The 22609-nt window shown below is 40.8% G+C and overlaps 1 protein-coding gene and 1 long non-coding RNA gene across 8 annotated transcripts in view; one reads left to right on the top strand and one right to left on the bottom strand.

Moving 5' to 3' along the window:
* Window positions 1-751: 751 nt before the first annotated feature.
* On the bottom strand, window positions 752-6308 carry LOC143147651 (uncharacterized). The gene is made up of 2 exons (XR_012992309.1): window positions 5611-6308; window positions 752-4614 (listed from the first exon to the last, which is right to left on the bottom strand). It is a non-coding gene; the product is annotated as an uncharacterized LOC143147651 (long non-coding RNA).
* Aralar1 (calcium-binding mitochondrial carrier protein Aralar1) overlaps window positions 781-22609 on the top strand; it is a 33003-nt gene continuing 11174 nt past the window's right edge. Inside the window, exons 1-4 of one of the 7 annotated variants that reach the window (XM_076313074.1) lie at window positions 781-1078; window positions 19215-19271; window positions 22030-22172; window positions 22289-22404. In XM_076313074.1, coding sequence (XP_076169189.1) covers window positions 1037-1078; window positions 19215-19271; window positions 22030-22172; window positions 22289-22404 — 358 coding nt within the window. In that variant the 5' untranslated portion in view covers window positions 781-1036. Of the gene's footprint in view, window positions 1083-12334; window positions 12565-16305; window positions 16627-17078; window positions 17456-19214; window positions 19272-22029; window positions 22173-22288; window positions 22405-22609 lie in introns of those variants that run through there. The other 6 variants (XM_076313069.1, XM_076313068.1, XM_076313072.1 and 3 more) reach the window with 6 other exon arrangements.

The following is a 22609-nucleotide window of genomic DNA, read 5'->3' as shown; positions in this document are numbered from 1 at the left end:
GGCCGTCCGTTTCGATTTTTCTAGAGCACCGTTACGTTCGTGTATCGATCCGTTAAATTAAATTTCAACGTTGGCGTCCGTATATGTAAATGTTTTATATATTCTGTAGTCGCACGCATATATTGAGCTTTAACACGATTTGCAAAAATTTGTTGCAAGTAACGTACAACATTCATGCGCGTTTACAAAAATTCATTGAAACGAAAAGTCTTTAATTTTGAAGAAAAACTTATAGAATGTAACGGAAGAAATCGTGCATCGAATGAACTCCATATTTTTTGCAAAATACAATTGAGGTGATTTTAACTCAAACTATGTTTAAAATTTAAGTTCCTGTTCTTCGGATATAAAATGTGCCTCAAAATACGTTGCATAATTGAAAGAAATTAATAGTTTATACAGTGATCGCGACTTAAGATAAAAATTCCTTCGAACATTGTAAACGCGACAATTTTTAACGAACTTTTTCCCGCCAAGTATTTAACAGTTTAAAGCATTTGTTATTAAAATCGTGTATTTGAAACTTATACGAATTTAAATTGTCAAGACACACGAGAACGGAGAAATTTATTATCATTATAAAAATAAAAGAAATCATTATCTAAAAAAAAAGAATATATATTCTTTCTTTCGAAACGTACAATCGATAAATGAAACGCTGCAGTTTCGAGGCACTAGTGGCGCCAACAGTCGTGAGCTGCTAAACGACGCATCATGGCCGCGGAGATGGCGCTAGCTGATTGATTTGCGCGCAGTAGCATGGCAGCTTCCGTTCTGCAGAGTGTTTTCAAAGAGCAGGTGAGCGTTTCGTAGACCGCGTCGCGACTCCTCGGTTAGATCAACGACGAGGAAGCTCCTAAGGGGTTCTTTTGTGGTGTGGTCCGGTGTGACTGTGTGTGTGTGAGTGTGTCGCCGAACGGCCGGTGTCCAATTCAAAAAAACCGAACAAACGAACCAGCCCCCCGGTGGACCATCATTTTACTTCGTGCGAACTCGTGCAGGGACGATCGAGGTAGTAAACTTCCTGTTGCTGGGAATGTTGAAGAACTCGCTTCTCGCTCAAGCATCCTGCCAAGAGGTGGGTAAGTTTTGCCGATCTTTTCTCTCGTAACGGTCGTTTCTCGTCGGCATCGATCGAGGTTTACAGACTACCAATTTCAAACAGCGTCTAGATCATTTTATCTAGATCCCGGTTGTCTGCACCTCGACCGATTAATTCGCGGCTGGCTCGCTATTCCCTCGAGCCTTGCCGCGGAGACGGAAGCAGCACTGGCCGAGTGACATCTGCATCAAGTTGGACGTGTTCACGAATGGCGGTGCAAATATCGATCCTGAAGTCTCTGGCCGCGAGGCCGTTTTGGTTTCGAGGTCACCGGGACTTCAGCCGCAACCCTCACTCTCGATATCTTCAACCCGACTTCCCTTTTCTCCCAAACTCATAGAACTATATTCCCGGTGTTCCGACGATACCGGATGACGTTCCATAACGATTGTAACATCTTGTCGCGGTGTGCTTACGATAGAGGGATCTCCCCGTTCGAATGCCTGCACAGAATGCATAACGATACGATCGAGGATCTATACGAGGATTTAATCCAGCAACGAATGAATCCAAATCAGGATTAATACAATCATCGTATTTCGTTACGTTAAATAGGTTTTTCGAATGATTTGAACGCCGCACAGATAGGACTTTTGAGATTGTGTTTATGATTTCATTTCCATTTGATCGTCGCGTACATTGCCGTACGAAGCGGGGTTTCCTGTCTCGGGAAGCGTGAAAAATGATGGAATTTCGCGACCGTTAACGAATCGTTCAAAAACTACGAAATTTTCGTTGGTACGAACGCTGTTTCTCAAAAGAGTTCTCGAATCTCGTTATGCGTCACCGAGGCGGATAATCGTATCCTTGAAGCACTTGAAAATCGCTAAAGACATCCAGAGAAAAGTCAACCGTTGCGAAAAAAAAGTTGACTCGTGCAGTAAACCTGATGCGTAAGAGAATTTTGGCGCATAAGTTATATAAGTCACGGTGGAATCGCTCAAAGTTGTGTTCTAATTTTAGAAACAGAAACGAATGCCGGGAATGCAGACGTTCGATCCAAATCAACCGACATACAGCTACTTACGATCACCTTGACCGTGATGAGCGTGCTAATCCTTCCGTGTCGTAATTTCAAATCCCATTTCCGTTACGATAGAGATTTCCCCCGGAATCTACCCGGTAATGTTTAAAGAATACTAACAAGATCCGAGCGTAACTTGCGCCGTTACATTTAAAAATGGAAATTAATTTCTTTGCACCGGGGAATATTTTAATCTTTCAATTACTCTCAACTTCAACCGTTCAGCTACGCTTAACTCGAAGCTATCATTTACTTTTTGCCCTTAGTGTTTTCAATTATTTTAATCGCCAATCTAACTGGAAAAGCGTTGACGGATCGAGCCAGTACCGTCGAATAAGAGAAATGCACGATTATGGGAGCTGTGCAATGTTAACCAGCAGCGTAAACAATTTCCTGCCTCGTCTTATTGGTCATGACTCCCCATACCTTTTACTCGCGTCTCTCAAGGAACTTAATGCCCTCATTATTCAATACATCCAACGTGCGCACATTTTCGACGCAAATTGAAACGAATTGACTCGACCCACGATTCCCAAAGATCGCTATCATATTTCTACCGTGTCGTCAAAGAACACTTCCCCAAGAGAATTAATATCACATCGATTCCATATACGATCGTAGACGCGGTCGAAGTTATTATCGATCTAGAGCTTAACGAATTTAATTTTCAGGTTCAATTAGAAGTGTTTACCGTCGAAATACAGGAAGCTAGACGGGAAATTAAAAAGTCCATTGTCGATGGAACGGTTCGCTAATTAATCGACGATTAAAAGCGGAGGCTACGAACTATCAACGACAAATATTTTGGAATCGTTCTAGGTATCTCGGAGACCACTGGTAAATAATATATAATCAACGGAACAACACATTCGAGAAGAAAAGAAATTTGTTTGCCCGGCGCATTCTCGAACGTATTTATTGACGTTCAGCGTTCTCTTTTATTTATAGTTCTTTTCTTGGGATTTTTTTTTTTTTTTTTTTCTTTCTTTTTTTCGACCGAGCAACGTTCTCGCGTTATGTGTCGGTTGCTTGTTATTTACTATTTTGAACCGTGTCCACCGGTTCGTTCGGTTATCGAATGGTCCCTAGCGGATCTTTTTTATCGGACGTTTACGATTTTGCAACGCCTCGGGTCGCTTAATCGGTTTATCGCGGAAAAACAAGGGGGACTGTGGTAAAAAGTGGCGTTTCTTTTTGCACGAATTAATGGTTTAGTTTTCTGCCGGAAACGCTCCGAGAAATCTACTATTATTCGCAGTGCTGTCACAACAGCAACCCCGAGGCTCTTCGTGGCGATTAAAAACGCTACTGTTCCGAAAGTTATTTAACACGTTCGCAGTCCGCTAACCAACAGTGGGCGGGTCGGGGTAGTTTTTCGTTTAATAAATAAAACGATTGCACCAAAAGCTTTTCCAAAATCGCAAAACGTAATTACATCGCAGAGATCAAAATCCATACCGTATCCGGAAAGGAAGGTAGACTATTTAACACTATAAAAATTAATAAAATTTTCTACGCATTCCTACAGTGTTCGCTACCATTCGGGCGTATAATTTTCTAAATCATTTTCAATAGTTTTTCCGAAGGTTGACTCGATGAAAGGTAAATGTACACCGTAACAAGAAATAAGAAATAAATATTATTCAAACATAATTTACTCGAGGTTTATTTTCTCAGTTCAATTAAACGAAGGGAACGGATGTAAGCTCGCACATTCCTTGATTAGTTACCGTATGTCATCTATCTATATATATTCACGTAACATTTTCATCGTTCGTTTTATTGCAGATTCACTCTCCGAACTATCGACAAACAATGATCATCGTGTATTATTGGAAACAGCGGTGAATATGTAATCGAGATGACTCGAAAAATTAATAAAACACCCGTGTAACGTGTCTCGAAGTTTTCTTGCGAAATCGGTGTAAAATTTTTTTGCGACGTGACGTTATATTTGCGATAAGCAAACTTCTAAAAAAAAGTTGTTATTGCTTATTCTTTCAGCGTTGGTGTTTTACGTCAATAAATATTGATGCAATCGCTGACCGGTCGCTGTTTACGCACGATTACAATAATCGCGTGCCTCACGATGCTACTTGCTGTAATTCTCGGTAAATATTCCAGATAATCGACAACGAGCGCCGCGTTTTCGTCAATACACTCGGATTTAATTCAGATTTTACACGATCCTTCGAGTGCACTTATTGTTTGGTTTTTTTTTTTTTACGGATTGCTCGAAAATGATCTTGAAGTTCGATTGCGCACCGTATCGCTACGGTTCGTTCCAGCGCGGGTCGAAATTTTCTTTAAATAAGGTCGGGTATCCGGTTACTACTCGATAACGGATCGGTTTCTTCCATGGTGACGCCGTGATACGTATCGGTTTGCATCTTCGTAGCTCACCGATATTATCAGATAGGCGATAATCGTCGATCGATAAAGTGTCCAGATTAGAATTATGTTAGTCGACGGAAGGTTCAAATCGGTCCTGGATAGTAAAAATAACGTTATCCAACCATATCGAGTAATTGTTAAATGAACTTTTAATTTATTTTTAATACCCGGCTAGAATGCATTGCAATCTTTTTTGTTTTGTTTCAACAGGATTCCTGGATAGTAAAAATAACGTTATCCAACAATATCGAATAATTGTTAAATTATCTTTCAATTTACTTTTAATACCCGGTTAGAATGCATTGCAATCTTTTTTGTTTTATTTCAACAGGATTCCTGGATAGTAAAAATAACGTTATCCAACAATATCGAATAATTGTTAAATTATCTTTCAATTTACTTTTAATACCCGGCTAGAATGCATTGCAATCTTTTTTGTTTTATTTCGACAGGATTCCTGGATAGTAAAAATAACGTTATCCAACAATATCGAGTAATTGTTAAATTATCTTTCAATTTACTTTTAATACCCGGCTAGAATGCATTGCAATCTGTTTTGTTTTATTTCGACAGGCGAGGACTATCTGCCACGAGTCGTCGGTAATTTTACTAAACGGATGCGCCACTTTCAAGGTCGAAAGTAAGGTCGATATTTTGAAGTTTCCTACGAGCGGAACTAGACTTTTAATACAAGCAATTTTAATACGTTTTATCGAAGTTCATTGATACAGATTTTTGTAAAAAAAAAAAAAAATTACGCTATATTCTATGGAAAGTACGTTATAATTTGACATTCCCCGGTTTGCAATGGTGTCTCTAATTCGGATGTTTAATGAGAGGATTAAAAAGTTGGAATTTATTAAAAGCTACGCAACTTGAATTATTCGTCAAGCCGCACGGAGTTTAGAAAATACCCGGGTCGTTTTTAAAACGAGTACTCGTCGATGCTCGAAATGTGTGTTGAATTTAAAAATAAAAAACCGACGTTAAAAATTGATTTTTCGAAACGTTTCCCTCTTTCAATTTACTCGGAGAGGTTTTTTTTTTTTTTTAAATTGTCTCCAGCGTCGATAAATTTTTGGAAACTTACGAAACTTCTCGATGCTTTTACTAGAGCGATGCGCGAACCGAAAATACTGCGTCGAGATTTTCAGGCCGTGCTAATTCCGAGCTCCGTACAAATTTGCGCAAACGATGTTGCGCAAATGCCAGCGTACCGATCTAATCCGTGCGCCGCGATTCGACGAATATCGCCTCTCTTTCTCTCTCTCTCTCTTTTTTTTCTTTTTTTCTCCCCTCCGATGAAATAGGGGTAGGGCGGTGGTTGAAAATGTCGAAAAATCGTCCGTGGCGTTTGCCACGTGAAACGAACATCGGAACGCGGGGGCAATCCTTCGTCGTTATTGGACGATAAACGGTGCGGAACACTTGCGATTTAATGCTTCAGAAATGCTGAATCGGCCGTGGTACGCCGGATCGATAATATGAACAAAAAGACCACGAAGGAAACGAAATATAATGCTGATATTCCAGATAACTTTGAGAGCGCGCTATAAATGGCAACTTGGAACTTTTACCTATTGAACGGGCGCAATTGTATCAAGCAACGGTCGCTTTTTAATATAGGTACGGGTGGGTGCACTTGTAAATTGTCGAGCTGACGAAACACGGGCGAAAAACGATTTTTCACCCGCTTACAGAATGGCAAACCGGTCGCGGATGTTCGTTTCGATTCTCGTATTAATTCGGTTGTTCTGGAGACACCGTACACGCGGTGTCTTTGTAACGTTCGACGTGGAACACGACTAAACGGGTCCAATTTACACCGGGAGCAGTATAAATACTTACGTGATATCCCCCCGCGCGAGATACAAGCCGCACGTATTATTACGTTTACGTTGGATACGTGCCTAAAGGCGCCACTTCATCTTCGGGGTCCTCTCGATTCGACGCTAGCAGATTTCTGTCCTAATTTCGCCCCCGGTCTCACCGTTAACCAGAATTGCACCGGTGACCTTTCAACGCCGCATGCATTGTGGACAATTTTTCTTTTTTTTTTTTTTTATTGGCGCCACACGATGTATCGTCGGGCAAATCTGCACCGTTATTGTAGAACAATCGATGTTACCAAGCGTATTGTACCGCTAGTAACCCCTACCCCGATATAAGAAAAGTAGATCGACTTATAACGCAGTAAATGTACCGCTCTAACCCGTGAGCGACGCCAATGTATTTCTCGTTTCGCGAAAAACTTGAATCGAACTATTTATTCATCGGCATCGGTGTATTTTTTAGAATTCTCTAGAACGTGTTTTGTAAAATCGATCGATTCGGAAGGGAATGAATAATTCACTTTTCTTTTTCTTTTTTCATTATTTTCATCGGGTCGGTACTTGTTGAAGAATTTGCGAAACTATTTCGCCGAAGACTGGACTATTTCGTTATTTTTATTTCTCTTGTAAGAATGAAAGAATTTTGACGAAAGAGAGATCGAAAAATTAGTAGACAATGATCTTTCGTAGCATTCGGACATGCGTTCGCTCAGCGGTCGAACTTCAAAGCGATGTCGCGCACGTGTCGCTCGGTGGCTGTCGCTAATGCGAACTAAAACCTTACAAGTTGTATAAATATAAATATGTCGCATTGTATCATCGGGAGAGTATTGTTAATGGATTGGTGAGGTTTCCCGATGAGAATAGATCCAAACACGACCTTATTCTGGCTATGTTTAATTGTACGCTGTGGAAAGTTTTTCAGAACTGATTCGTATTGGGTATAATTGAAAATAGCCCAATTGCGCCGGTGTTTGGTCTCATTTTTATCAGAAGAACCACATCGATCCATTGATAATACGTGCATAAAGACACAGAAAGAAATATAAATATTTCTGGTTTGCATTAGCGACTATCGATACGCGAGTCGTATCGCTTTGAAGTTACTCGAAAAATAGCGTTACGGATAATTCCATGTCAATTGTACAAGGTAAAATTATTCCAGTTTGTGCGAACATTACTGTACATACATCCTACATTTTGTCTCGATTCAAGCGAAGGAACCATCATTTTTGCGACATTTCTACTTAAAAGTGAGAATCACTGTATTAGTGTTTAATACAAGGAGAATGATTGGAACTGAACTCTCCAATTGTCGAAGCCGAAAATTTAAACATCATTGAATCGATTCGATTCATTGTGCGAATAAAAGTGATACGATACAACGAACAAAAAATTCACACAGAAGAATGAAGCAGGATCGATAGTTTTGATACAGAATTGATTTCTTTGATTTTATGATACAGACTGCAACGAATCAGGTGTTTGAAATTTTAAGGGGATATTCTACACGATAAAATAAGACGAAAAGCAAGAACGAGAAAATTGTGTTGGAGGCTCCGTAGTCGAATTAATAATTGTTAAAAATACGCGTAGAGGGCGTCAGAAGCAATGGAGTCACGCTGCTGCCTGCCCGCGGATGTCAGCTGACTTTACGGCGGGGTTAGCGTCATAGATATTTCTAACGTCAATACTTGACGTAATAAAAATTGTTTACGACGTCAGACGTTGCTGCTGTAAACTCTGATGCTATTTTAGGTCCGGTATACATTTTTAGAAAAAGCTACACCAATACGGTACAAGTTTTTACGTCGATTACGAAGATAAATGGATTCTTCTGGATGACCACGTCACTGACGATCACTGTTCTCGTCACGAGTCAGCTGACGTCTGCTCGCGGTCAGTAGTGCAAGTCCGTTACTTCTTACGCCTTTTAAACGTATTCTCAGCAATTATTGGGTTCTTCGGAAAGTCATTTCGTTTCTCTTTAGTGAAAATGAAACACGATTTTTTTGGAGTGTACAAACATTTTATTAAAATATATATTCTCCATTTTGGAAAACGAAATTACTTTTCGAACAATCTAATAATAACTCGGTCACAAGGTTCTTAAGGTTCTTAAGGTTCGTCTTGTTTTTGCATACAGAATAAACCCTCAATGTTTCGATTACCTGTTGCCAAACACCCTATAAATATTCGTGAAATAAAAAATCAATTTTTCAAGAAAACTAGCTCGTGCTGTAAGAGTTTCTTGCGAGCATTATTATAGTACACATTTGTTTGGAGGATGAATCAATTCGATCAGGCAATATTGAAAGTTTACTACAATTTTGTTGCAAAGATAATTGACGAGATACGGTTAATGTTTTACGGTCCCTCTGTTTTTATTCATTGGCAATTTCAGCTTTATCTTGTTCTCAAAGCTAGCGTTTCGAATCGTCAACTTCACTTGTTAGCAACTAGTTCTAAAAGTTCCTACGAATGTAGTGTGTACACTGATGCGTAATGTTTTTAGAAGATATCTCGTAGGATGAAGTCATCGGTCAAGCAAAAACAGCGATTACGACGGAAAGTATGTTGGTCGTCCAAGATCTTTGTCATCAATGATTCAGCCAATAACGAAGCAAAATTCACTTCGTTTTAGTAAACAAAGTGGAATACGTTTCGCCCCAAGGTAGCCTATTATTTCTTCTTTCCAACCAATAAACAAGAAATGCAGTAAAAAAAAAAGCAAACAAAATTTGTGTAACGAAAAACCCATTCCAAGATTCCCCGGCCACATTTCCATAATTAAAATCGAACGTATTTGAATGTAGAACCTCCTGTTCGAATTCGATACATTCGTCTCGAAACTTGATTACATTTCAGGGAAATCGGTTCGTGGATAATGTTAAATACCTTCTCTAAATTTTGGTTTTTTCCCGACAGATGTACGTATCTGCGAAAAATGCAGGAAAAAGTTAAACACTCGTGTACTCGAGCCGCTTCGACGAAAGATGGAAGACAATTAAACGAAATCTCGTCCGTAGCGTACTCGGAGCGCATTTTTATCGTCGTCGCGTATTGTGACGTATACCTTTCTGTCAATTTTACCGAGTCGTCTCGTTGAACGAGTGCTCGAAGCGCTCACCTTGACCCGCAAACGCGTCATAATTTTTTGAAATAACGAGACGTTTTTGCCGTGTTTCCAGCTGGTTAGGAACTGTTCGAGTTATGTCGTGGTACGCTCGCCGCTTCACCGGGACTCATCCTGGATTCAACTGTTCCCTTCGCATTGACCCAATTCCGCTCGCATACGCGAGGCCTGGATACACGGGTATTATTATCTCGCCCGCGCCATTATTCTCCGGTAAATCCATCCAATTCAAACGGTTGAAGTTTGCGTCCCGATGTTTGAGCGTTTGAAAATTAATCTCGTCACCGAAGGAGCACGGTTAAATCCTTTGGAAAACCTCCCCACTTGTGTCTCGATTCGTAGTCCAGTTCCAAAGGGAGACCAGCGGAAATCCTCCGCTACTCTTGCGCAACAGCCTACGTGACTTTGTGCACGTAAAAGTTTCGCAGACCGATTCTAAGCTTGAATCGGTAACAAGCGTCACATCCTGCCCGCTGCTCGTGGTTGTCTCCTCGGCTCGGGTCCCGATTAGTACACAGGATTGGATCGTGGTCGGGTTTGAGTTACGCGCGGATAAATCTAGGCGAACTGTAAGATTTTGCACCCACGGCTGCGGATGTATTCGATTCGGTTGCAGAATCGGGTCGAGTACGCTAGGAATTCGTTGTAAAATCGATGTCTACCGCAGCATCGTTTCTCGCTGCCAAATTTTACTGGAGCTGACGAACCAAGTGTCTCTCGATGAAATCGGTTTCAACGTTCGCGATTATTCCCGCCCGGTTTGCTCGAGTTCACGGTTACCGCCGGTGAGAACGAAAGAAGAGCATCAAAGGGAACAGGTAACGAGCGTAAGTAGAATGCGGACAGCGACGAGTAACTTTGTCTTGCGACGTCTGACCCAATACGCTCGCACGTAATTTCTTTCTCTCTCTACCGAGAATACGTTAATTTCGAATCGTGAGTTCAACGAACCTATCGCTCTCCAAATGGTTCGTAATCGTTACTTTTCCTTAATGTACATTTAGAACGAGACGATGGATCGTAAGTAGTGATTGGTAAGTAGTAAGTGGTAATTCGAGGTTGTAGTCTTTATTGTACAGGTAGCGTTTGTCGATTGATTTTTAGTCAATGGAGAAGTGGATCGCTTTTCATTTTACTATACATTTGCGAAACACTTGCATTCGATGAAACGTATAATTTTCATAAACTTACAGTTCTCGAGTGAATCGTAACGATGGAAAATAAAAGTCTATATTTACGAATTGTAAAAGTCGCTGAAAATTGTGGAAATTTCAAAAGAATTGCAGGTATACGTTTGTAGAGGTTGAAACAATGCAAATGATGACTCTTAAGGGGAAAAAATGAAACGAAAATAATACGCGTGTATGTTACCTTGGACTTATTTACTTCGGAGAGGTAAATAAGTAAGTATTGCGTATAAAAACGGTAATGGGGATTATTGTTTATAGTACCGATTATTTCAAATAATAAAAGAAAAATATTATCAGATACCTATTATTTCGAATAAATCAATATTTCGTTTATTTCGAAATAACACGGGAAGCAATAAAAGGCCGAAATATTGTTTAAAATAATTATTTCGTATTTTTTGTGGAAATAAAATTTGTCCAGGTGCCGTCACAGATAGGAACTTCGTGCTTCGCGCGCAAATTTCTTATTTTTTATCTGATTACTCGTACGAAGTATCCGTAAATGTAAATACGAAATGAAACACTGTACAAAGATTGCACAAAATATAGATTTAAGAAATGAAAATTCATTCGGTTAAAAATACAGTTTCGTATTGATTTCGAGACGAGAAAACAGTCGAAGCAACGGAGTTAAAAAGTTCTGCACGAGAATACCAGTATCGGAATTTTACTTTTGAAAATTGCCAATTGCTTTCCAAGTTTCATACAACTTCCAAAGTTGAAGTTCTTACTCTCCGAAGGATTTCTAGTATATTAATACATTGGAATGAGAAAATAGCCAACGAGTCGCAAATAAATTACAAAGATGAGCCTACTCTTCGATCCAGTAACCTATTTATTAAACGATCGCAAAAACTACTAATAAAGAAAATTGATTTGCCTCTAGGTGATCATGGGTGAAAACGAACAAAATTATATTTGAATAAAACCAACGTATAGCGAATCATTCGATTGGATCACTAACCTTCGATTTGTGTTATTCACTGTCGAATATTTCATTGTATAATTTAAATTAAAATTTTGCACGCAGAAAGTAACACAAAAAATCATTTATCTTTTACTCGTTGCTCGAAATTTTTATCCAGATTGAAAGATTGCTCCGCTGTTAGGTAGGAAACGGAACTAAAACTTAAATTTTGATTTGTATAATTAAAATGAAAATTTCCACGCCAAGAGTAACGGATAAAAAATCATTTATCTTTTATTCGTTGTTGGAAACTTTTATCCAGATTGAAAGATTGCTCCGCTGTTAGGTAGGGAACGGAACCAAAACTTAAATTTTGATTTGTATAATTAAAATGAAAATTTCCACGCCAAGAGTAACGGATAAAAAATCATTTATCTTTTATTCGATGGTGGAAACTTTTATCCAGATTGAAAGATTGCTCTACTATCAGGTAGGAAACGATCAAGGAAATGAAACAATCGAGACTTTTCCAATTGTTTTCAATCTCGGGGCACTCGGTAATTGGCCACAAGTTGTTTGCTAGAAGTCAGCTGAAGATCGGAATTCTCTCGGCCGCGGTCAGATCCACTCGCGAGGCTGCGATATATCTGGGGCTTTCTGTAACAGTTTTCTCTGTAAGCGGGTCGGGGACCTCGTGTCCACCTCCCTCCGGTGCGTGAACCTGCACCAGTTGCGTCGAGAACTTCGCCGTGAGTCGACGCCAGTCAAGCCTGGATCGTCCACGAGGTAACTTCTCGATCTGGAGATGACCGTTAACACGTAGTTTCTTCGAACCGATCGAACATGTGATCGTGAATCGACCAACGGCGTTAGGTGTGTTGTTCCCCGTACGATCAGTGGCCCGAGGAAGTGTCGTGTTGTTGGATCGGAAGCGAATGAGTAAAGGATAATGTATCAGAACAGCTGGAATTACGAAGAGGTCAGCTCCCGAGATTTCTTTCGTCCGTTTCCTGTCCTCGATTTTCTATCTGGACTATAGCGCGTACGCCATTTCTGATTAGTGTGTCGTCGTTGAATCTTACATAGCAGAGTTTCGTTCGTTCTGGCCGGGGGTCGTTGCAAAGCATATAAACTGTAAATTTATCGGTCTAAATACGTAAATAGCACAAAGCACGAGGCGAAGAACGATGTAGAACAGTTGGTAGAACGGCCGCGTTAATCGAAGATAGACAGTGAAATCGTTACGTTGAAATGCATTTAATTCTCGTGTATTAACACTCGATGCATACAAAGTCACGGTGCGTTTCTTTCGACGCGTATTTAAATTCTAATTGTTTTACGGTACGCAATTCCAACGATGCATAATGTTTCATTACCGTGGACAATAATTGCACACCGTGGTAACGATGCTGTTTTTTCAATCTTCTCGAACACTTCGGTGCGAAATCAGTACTTCATTTCTCGGAATCACTCGAGTTTCTTTTTCTTTTTTCTTCTTTTTTTTTTGCGTTAATAAAGAATCGTTAAACGTAATTTTTCGCTTCGTTGTCTAATATTTACCGTTCGAATAGGAGAGCCGTTACAGGCGTTTACCAAATTGTTTTTAACGATTGTTTTTTTCAAACTACCAGTTGTACGTGATCCAAAACAATAATTTTTAACTTTACCAATATGCGCCACTTGAACACACTGCACTGTGTTATCGAATAATATTATTTATTATCTCAATGATTCCGTTTTTGTGATATACATGTGTGTGAAAATTCGACAGGTTCGAAAATTTTTCAATAAAAAAAAAATAATACACGCGATACATGTGCGTACGGAGGGTACGCGACGTCCGTGTATTATATATATTTTGCGGGTTATAACATGTAATAGACACACCGCGTAGTTCAACAAACAAAAAACGCAATAAAAATTCCACCTACGGACACACATCGCGTAATACTTAACATACATCGCACATAAATAGCGCATTATTTCTTAACGCCTTGTCGTACCACGCCTGGGTCTTTTCGGACCCAACGAGGCTTGTACCGATTAAAATATATGGTTGGTATAGCTGTCCGTAGAAACGAAAAACGGTACGATAAAGTAATAGAAAGTTCGAAATATTCGTTCGAAATCGAATCACGGGTCCATTTTGACCCACGCGTGATCTCTTCCGTGGTCGCCTAAACCTCTGCTACTACAAGAGTTAAATTTCATTTGTGGTAAGTTTAATAATTCGAAATATCGGAAAAGTGTTACCGTTTAACATTCGAGCGTCAGCAATTTAATATTTAAATTATTACGAACGAAAAAAATCGGCTCACAGTACGATAATCATATTGCCACGTTTCTTGAAAACTTTTGTTCCCGAAACGATGTTTCGTTCATCCACGGATAACGTCGCGAGGAACGAAGTATACCGCAATGTTGTTCCAAACCGTTATTTATTTTCATTTCGAATCGAGTTTGTTCAAATTTCCGTAACGACGCACGCTAGACAACATCGCGATACAGACCGGAATTAATCGGTGTTAAATAACTGGTTAATATGCAAGGAGAACAAGACAGCTCGGAGTAAATAAATTATTGTTCTCGATGTTGGTATTAATTATATCGGATTCTTAATTACTCGCTACCGCTACACGATGTATTACGTAAACGTGTGATCTTGTTGTTGCTGAGATTATCCGATCGGATTCGCGTTTGAAATCACCATTGCTTCGCGATAGCAAAACTGATAATTCTTTAACTGCATTAGACGCACCTCAGTGCCACGGGATGCCTTTTAAGTACATTGTACTCCCATCCGATTCAAGTTCTACGAGTAGTCTTACTTCGGTGGATACTTCGGTCGGATTATCTGTCGTCGCTTTTGTCCCCGTGGTTGTGCCTCAAAAGACACATGTTGCTTCTCCTTTTCTTTCATTGCAGCAATTTGCCGCGTAATCGGCCCCCGACGGTGAAAGAAGGGGTTTCATTTCCGAATTGTTAAACCGCTCGAGAGTTTCCGGTTACACCGATTGAATCTCCACTCGGGAATTTATCGATTTCTCGTTCGGAGAAGGAACGTTTTAACTCCTCCCGAGTAATCGAGTGACGTACTATTTATGTAATCCATTGTTGTTTTATTGCATCACCGCGACCTTGCGAGATTTACCGCTTTAACCGTACGCCGCGTACCGTCTTCGTTCTATTTAAACGGAAAATTGACTTTTCTCGGCACCGACGTGTTCCCAATCGTCCATCGAAGCACGATTCCTCATTAGGCGTTGGAACGACCTATGACCTTGACACTCCGAGGCTCGGTTGAAACGATTATGAAAGCTTAGAGTCAGTCAAGGTATTTATAAATAGATGGTTGATACTAAAATGGTCCCGAGTGATGCAAGAATAGCTCGTGTTGTTCCATGACCATGTACTAAAGCGGAATCCGATCCAGGTCGTTTACTGGTAACACGCAACCATTGTTTTCTTTCACGTTCGTTCTTCGCGTAACGTTTCGTATTGTCTCGGCCGTCACCGCGTGTCCAATTGGCCAAATACACGCCTCCCATGGAAGTGACCGTAGTGTTCGTTTCGTAGCAACGCACGTAGGACAGAAATTTAATTTCCTTTTTTACTCTCTCGTCGTTCAGGTGAAGCTTAACATCGTTTCACGGGGTTTTTAACGTCGTGGCTTTAACCGTAAAGGTTACGCAAGCATTTTTTTTTAATTATCGCCAAATTTAGATCGGTATTCGCGTTGTAGTTACACATAGTATCCGGTACCACATCGGAGGATTGCGCGCCATAAATCACAGAAAAGAGCTGGAGAAAGAAAAAGAGAGAAAGAGAAAAATAGTAGCACATCTTGAGTCATAAATCATTCTGATTGCCTACTGTTCCGAACCATATAGCAAGTTTGCGTTCGTTTAGCGAGCCGCGATTACGTTTTTCTTTTAGGCACGGAAAATAGAACGACGTGGTTAATATAGGCTACATAAATTGTACGGGGACGAGCAGGAAATCCTCTCCGGGCGTCACACCATTATCTTATTGATTACTCTTCTCCGCGCGAAAGTCCGTTTGCGGTTTCTCGGTTCCGTTGACTCTTCCATCGAGGAGACGTTGGTCGAACACCGTATTTAAAATAAAAATAAAAAAGAAAGAAACACCACGATACGATCGTAGAGAGAAAAAAAGTTGTCGCCACGACGGGGAGAAATTTCGTATAATTTACAATTCGAGCGAAAGACAAAAGTATACAAAAGATACGACTATTGGTTTTTAAGTTTCTGTAATCACGGGTTTCGCGCAAGTCATGTGACACTCGAGATCGGACGACACAATCGGTGCGTGGTTAAATAGCCACGTCACAGTAGATTAAACTACCGATACAGGGATTCTCAATGTCGTCTGGCGTCTGGTCTTCGCTGCGCCGCCAAGTTGACCCTGGCGTCTCGAGCGAAGAAATTCTCCCGGCGCGGTGCCGTGAAAGTCATTTCAATTTTTCTCGAGAGTCCTCGGAGGCTTTCGATTTATTGGAAATCTCGAATAAACGAAACACGCGGCGTACGAACGACTCGCGCCCGTATCCCTCACTCCCCCCCGCTCAACGCGTCGTTAATTAACAACATCGTTGCAAAGTGGGACTAACGAACGTCGATAAATATATTCACGTTGTTGTACGTATTCGCGATCGGGGCAAGCCGCTCGACGATTGCGTAACATCGTCGTGTTGCAAAATGAACGAACGACGCATACAGGAAGTTATGCGTTCAACCGGTTGGGCATCTCTGCGCCAAAGCACGCGCTCGTGAACGCGTAAAAATACCTGGTCTTGACAATGAGCAAGACCACCACTGGCGTCGAGAAATAAAACCAGTTTTGTCTATCACGGAGAACGATATCTGGAGGATGCGAAGCAAAAATAGAGATACCTAGCCGCCGGGATACAGTTTCAGGGAACTGTGAGAATGATGGGATAAGGTTTAGGGGAGAGGAAGAGTCAGGTTCGTTCGGGATACCAGGAAACCGATAAAAACTACCGAAGCAAGAATTCTTAGAGGTGAGCGAATAATAGAATTAGGCGAGGGGAACAGAGCGGGTATGAAAAAAAAAGAAACGTGAGAGATGCGCGACGGAAGGCCTTGAGCGGACGATGATCCAGCTGTAGGAAAGAAAAGAAGGGGGAGGGGTGGGAAAACGAAGGAAAAACCGTGAACGAGGGCCGACCCTGTGTGAATCGAAATTGATGAACCGTTTGGTCCCCGTGGGATACGAAATCATGGCTTGAGAAACATTTGGCGATTACTTCGAAGCTCCTTTGATGTATATTCGAAAATCGGTTGTCCCAGTTGTCGAGCGGCGAAGAAAATCGGTTATCGGGTGATACACAACAGAAGTCGAAGAAAAAAGTGGCAATCTTTCGGGATGGACAGCCGCAGTGGTAGAGGAGAAGGGAGCCGCCGAATACAACACGGTCTCTTTTCGTATAAGCGAGCCGATTCAGTCTCGTCGTGTCTTTCGCGCGCGGAACACGGGTCGTTGGTTTGTGTTCTCGTCCGTCGACTCGTATTCGACACGTGCGTGACGCACATACCGTTCCACATTATTTAAGAACATCTGCTCGCCTCTTTTTTTCTCTCTTCGTTCTCTCTCTCTCTCTCTCCATCTCTCCTTCTCTCCTTCTCCTTCGATCTCTTCCGTCTCTTTCTTCTCGTCCAGCATTCCACGCACGCGACTGCTGTCAGCATGCTAATTTCCGGGAGCACGTGACGCATCTTCCTGGTGAAAGAATTCGCGCCACACGTTATCTTCGTGTCTACCGTTACGTTGAACTGATTTTTTTCGGCCCTTACAGGAATTCGGGGAGCAAATTCTAGCGCTGCGTTATGGTACGTTCGCGCCCAGGCCACCATCAGGCTGCTATGTAATTTGGGAGTGTTCGCGTCTGGCGCCATTTTAAGTTAACCTTTACCGTCGAACTTGTCGCATTGTTCGCACGTTTCGGTCTACAAGTGAATATTTCGCGCTCGTTTTCATCGAAAAGGACGTGTTTCCGGTATTAATCGTTTCGAAATAGCGACACCAACATTCCCTTGATTTTCAACACGATAAGATTACGTATTGTTTTTCGAGAGCCGTTCGTGTTACGTTTATCGATTCGTTGTCACCCAACTAGCGCAGAATTGATCTTTATTTTTGGTGCAAACCGCAACACCACCGAATCGGGTTATCGGCTTTGTGAATCTGGCACCTTTGTCGAATAGCCTGTATCGTTCCTGTATTATTTTCTGCGTCAAGTTCTCGAGCGCTGAGCGACCGTGAAAAGTACATGTAACAAGGCCCACGTGACCAGCACGTGACGCTCTCTGCGTTACTCAAGGCAGACTCGATCGTTTGGTGCGCAATCTGTGAGAAACATAAGCAGTTCGTTTCGCTGCTAAACCTTGAAACAGACGGAACGCGAATTTCTCTCGCAATTTGAGATCGATTTGTCTCGATTAGATTGGATTATCTACTTATCAGAATCTACTTTCGAGTAGAGTTGGAAGATTTATTAATTATTGCTTTCACTTAACAGAAATTGCGCGGTTTTATCTAATCTTTAGAGAACACGAGACCCGACCATTTAGTACCTAACCCATCTCAATTAGCAGGATCTAATATAGACTCAATTGTATAGTTACAGCGTGGATTTTTATACGTCATTACACATCCAGTGATAATGTTTCAAGGTTTTACACGATAAGTTATACAAATGCGCGCGTGCATAGATGCAAATTTTATTATTTGTTTCTAAACGAATTGAATTCATTCTCTGGATATCTTGTTCACTTTTCATAATCGTGAAATTTTTACAGCGAATTTGAAATTGTGAAACGACGACGGTTAGAGAAGAGTTGCCGGGATCGTGATCCCTTTTTAGCTCGCGCTATTAAGTTCAGGCTTCGATTAAACCTACCCCGCCTTTAAACTTTGATCTGTGATTCGATCGATGTAATGTCATGCACGCATTAATTCAATGGACAGGCGACGCTAAGTCGGTTATTTTGTCGTATGTACACTCGATATTTATGTTACTGCATTACGATCGACCAAATTTGATTCTCTTAGATAGATGAACAGCGACATGTAACATCGGTGAATTTCGTTAAGGTTCGATGAGCAATAAATAACCGAAAATATTGAGTAATCGTGCATTATTATCGTATCTCAAATATTCTTCACTAATGTAACTAATGGTATCATCGACTTACGCAACGCGTCGTAGCTACGCGCGTAAATGCAACCTTTTTGTATCGTATGACGATAAATATTATCTCAGATAACCCGAGGTTCATAGACATCGTTAAAAATCGCCTCGATTTCGTTTTACGATAACGAAAATTATTATACAATATTAATATGTAAATTTCACGAAAAACACGATAGAGTTCGTAGAATTTGCAACGAGCCAAGAATTTTAGGTAAAAACATCGACAATCGTTAAAAACGAGAAAAAAAGACGAAGAGTTTGCAGATTTTGTTCGCAATCGACGCCATTCGTTGGACATCTTCAGCTTCTCTTCATTTAAATTTATCATTTTTTCGTTTACTTGAAAATGATTAATTTTTATTCCGCGATATTAATTCAGCATGTTCAATTTTTAGGGTTCCGGATATCTAAAGCGTGCAAACACTGGACGCCTCCATGAAATATTTAATCAGGTAAGTGATCCAATTCAAATTCTTTTATATATCATGATACGCGCACCAATTAATCGATGACAACTTCGATCAGATTTGATCGTCTCGGTGATATAAGGACACGTACCGGTAATACCCGCTTGTATGCACTCGAATTAGTTCCACTCGCGTTGCCATACGTCCGAGGAAGGTCACGAATCTTTTTTCCGGGCGTCGACCTTTTTTTTTTTTAATTTCGCGCCGAAGGTCGTGATTCGCACGTACCGTTCTACGAAGAAAGTAAACGGGATAGATCAAGAGTGAGCGAAATAGACTAATAACCGTCGAGTCATGATTTACCGCTGGATGAGTCATCCGCTGATTAAACATTTTTATTTTTACTTTTCTTTTTCCTCGAATATTTCCATGATATTACCGCCAATGGATTGGCGAGATTCTCTCGATGAAAACGAGCACAAACACAACCTTGTTCGTATTGTTTTTAATTACACTTAATTGGAAGTTTTTCAAATGTGATACGAACAAAACTCGCAATTAAAAGTAATTCGAATACTATCGTGTTTGGACTCATTTTCATCGGAAAGATCTTGCCAATTCGTTAACGACAGCGACGCGAATATATCGTAACGAATTAAACAATTTTAATTCCAGTCACTGGATGAATTTCGATCACGTGTGGGATAAAGTTCGCTCTCGCGTGTACCAACAGGTCGCTCGCCCTGAATAAACAAATGTAGTGGCGGGAATGACCCCCGTCTATTTAGGGAAAAATTGGTGGCTTACAAGCGGGAGATACACAGAGGGGGCATTAATTCGTTACGTACGAGGGGAAAATACGTCGCGCCAAAAACCTGTCTCCCTCTTTCTTTCGTGAAGTGTCTGGTTGTCGCATGGCTGAAACGCAAAATGGTGTATTTGCAGAATCATACGGTCGCCAATCGCGTGATAGAACGGTTTTAGTATTTCGTGGTATGTACTATGAACGCGAACGACCTGCACACGCGCGATAAGTCGTGTTCGAATCGTTGTTAAAAGAACAACGACTTCGTTCATGGTTCCGCCATATTTGAAATTTAAAATAGATCCTTAATCCGAAGATTAATAATATCGGTTTACCGATTAGTAAATTCCGAGGCACGTGACCCAGACACGCGTGGAAAGAAATTTTTACGACACAAGGATCGAGCGACGATTGAAATTTCTTATCGATCGAACGGAGTAACATTTATCGTGCACCACGTGTATCGGTGAATTTTAAAATACTGTCAAACGATACCGTAAATTATAATTAAATATCGTTATTGAATAATTTAACACGTAATAGTACGACGATGATATTTAATTCCTAAATATGCAGATTTATTCTGGTGCATCAAGTGCGTCTAATCGAAAGTAATAAAAAACAATAGTTTCATCATGAGCTTGATAACCTATATTAAAACTTCAACATCACGGAGCGCTCGAGCGATTATTGTTCTTATTTCGTAAATATTTGTCACTGGTAGATTACATGTATCGGGATCAATTCTTCGAGCACAACGATACGCGTTTAACTAATTATTCGAGCTCTTGAATGTATAATTTGTTGTAATTTTTAAATATCACCGGGATTAGGGCTACCTCGATGGAACTTCCAATTTGGCCTCTCCCCCTCTTTGGTTGATGTCATAAATTAGAATTAAACGACACCCAAGTTTTTACGTACCGATACTATTGAACAAATTACTGTTAAGCGTAGGCAAAGTTTTTTTTTCTTTTTTTTTTAAATTGTACCGTTTTTAGACCAAAGAGCTTGTTAATCATTTTATCAGCGTCTACTTCGTCAATTTGTGTGGAAAGCTACGCTCAGATATGATAATCGTATTTTCTTTATTCAATTTTTTTAGTTTTCCGTTTCTCTTTCTCGTCGAAGCTCCCCCAGCAAGAAACGTTTCAACGAGGTGCATCGTTTGCTTCCATGTAACGTCAGCCTTGGCGTAGTTATTGACAGAACATTGTCCTTATTTCATAGACATTTATATCTGCTACAAGCAGCTACAATGAACGGCGCCGAGTAATGTTCACGATGTGACGATAAAATGCATTTTCACGATACTGCTACAGTGCACGACCTTGCCAAATTATATGTTCCAAAGCAGACAATATTATCGTCGACAACCGCTCTTGAATATTATTCGACCAGCTGCAAGATTTACTATTCTTAAATTTATTACCATTGAATAAATCACCGATAAACTGTATCTAATTCGCCGATTAATTTATGTTAAATTTATTCCATTTTAAATACGAGTACAAAGATCCGCGGATTGATTTCAAAATTCACACAACACGAAATACGATTACCAACTAGAGAAACAATTTTCTCCAACGATCTCGATGGAAATAAATTCGATGAACTTCGAGGTTTCGGCGTATAAATTCTTTCCATTTCGATTCAAAATCGAGTCCAGAATCTATTTACTTCGGAAAATCGTTGTTAAACTGTCCTCACGAGTGACAAGATAAGAGACCAAATTTTTCCTATCGCCATCTAGCGTTTCAACGGTGCAACGACTACAAGTTTCACGGGGGGGGGGGGGGGGAGTGTTCGGTGAACCGTGTACCCCTCGAGTGGTAGAAATTAATTCTACCCGGTGTACCGTATTCTCTCGACATTTTCACCGTGTTAATCGTACGCGATGATTCAGTAAGTCAGATATAGCCCGATTCTTGAGATATTGTACATGGTTGCACGGTTGTCTGGCGGGCGTGAAATAATGGTGTTTCCCGGAAATTACAGTACGCCTCGCAGGAGAAGAATGGCGAGAGGTTCATGACCCCGTCTGACTTCGTGCGAAGTTACCTTGGCCTTTACACCGATGCCGACTACAATCCCGATTCCGTCAATCTGCTCGCGGGCATCGTCGATACCAGTAAAGATGGGTCAGTAGGCAAAAATCTCGATCGAGTTCAACAGGAATTCGTCGATTTAAATCTCGTTAGAAACACGCCATTGTAACCGGTTTGTTGGAATCTAAGTTCATCGTTAAAACTTCCAGGCTCATATCGTTCGCCGAGTTCCAAGCATTCGAGGGGTTGCTCTGTGTGCCGGATGCTTTGTACAAGACAGCCTTCCAGTTGTTCGACACTAATGGAAATGGAATGGTTACGTTTGGTAAGTAGTAGTCTCCTACGAGAAGTTCGATGCGAACGCTCAGATAACGAGGTACCCCGTCGATTAACGGGTAACAAGTTCGCGATGGAGTCGGGCGCGATCAATTACGTTTGTAATTGTTTACGCGATCAGCTACTCCGATCGCAGTTACAGATTACATTTTGTAATCGATAATCGTTCCCTGACTATATTTCGTAATCGACAA

This window comes from Ptiloglossa arizonensis, chromosome 5 (genome assembly GCF_051014685.1).
Source record: "Ptiloglossa arizonensis isolate GNS036 chromosome 5, iyPtiAriz1_principal, whole genome shotgun sequence".
In the NCBI taxonomy this organism is placed as follows: Eukaryota; Metazoa; Arthropoda; class Insecta; order Hymenoptera; family Colletidae; genus Ptiloglossa; species Ptiloglossa arizonensis.
This window is presented reverse-complemented; position numbering and strand designations above follow the sequence as displayed.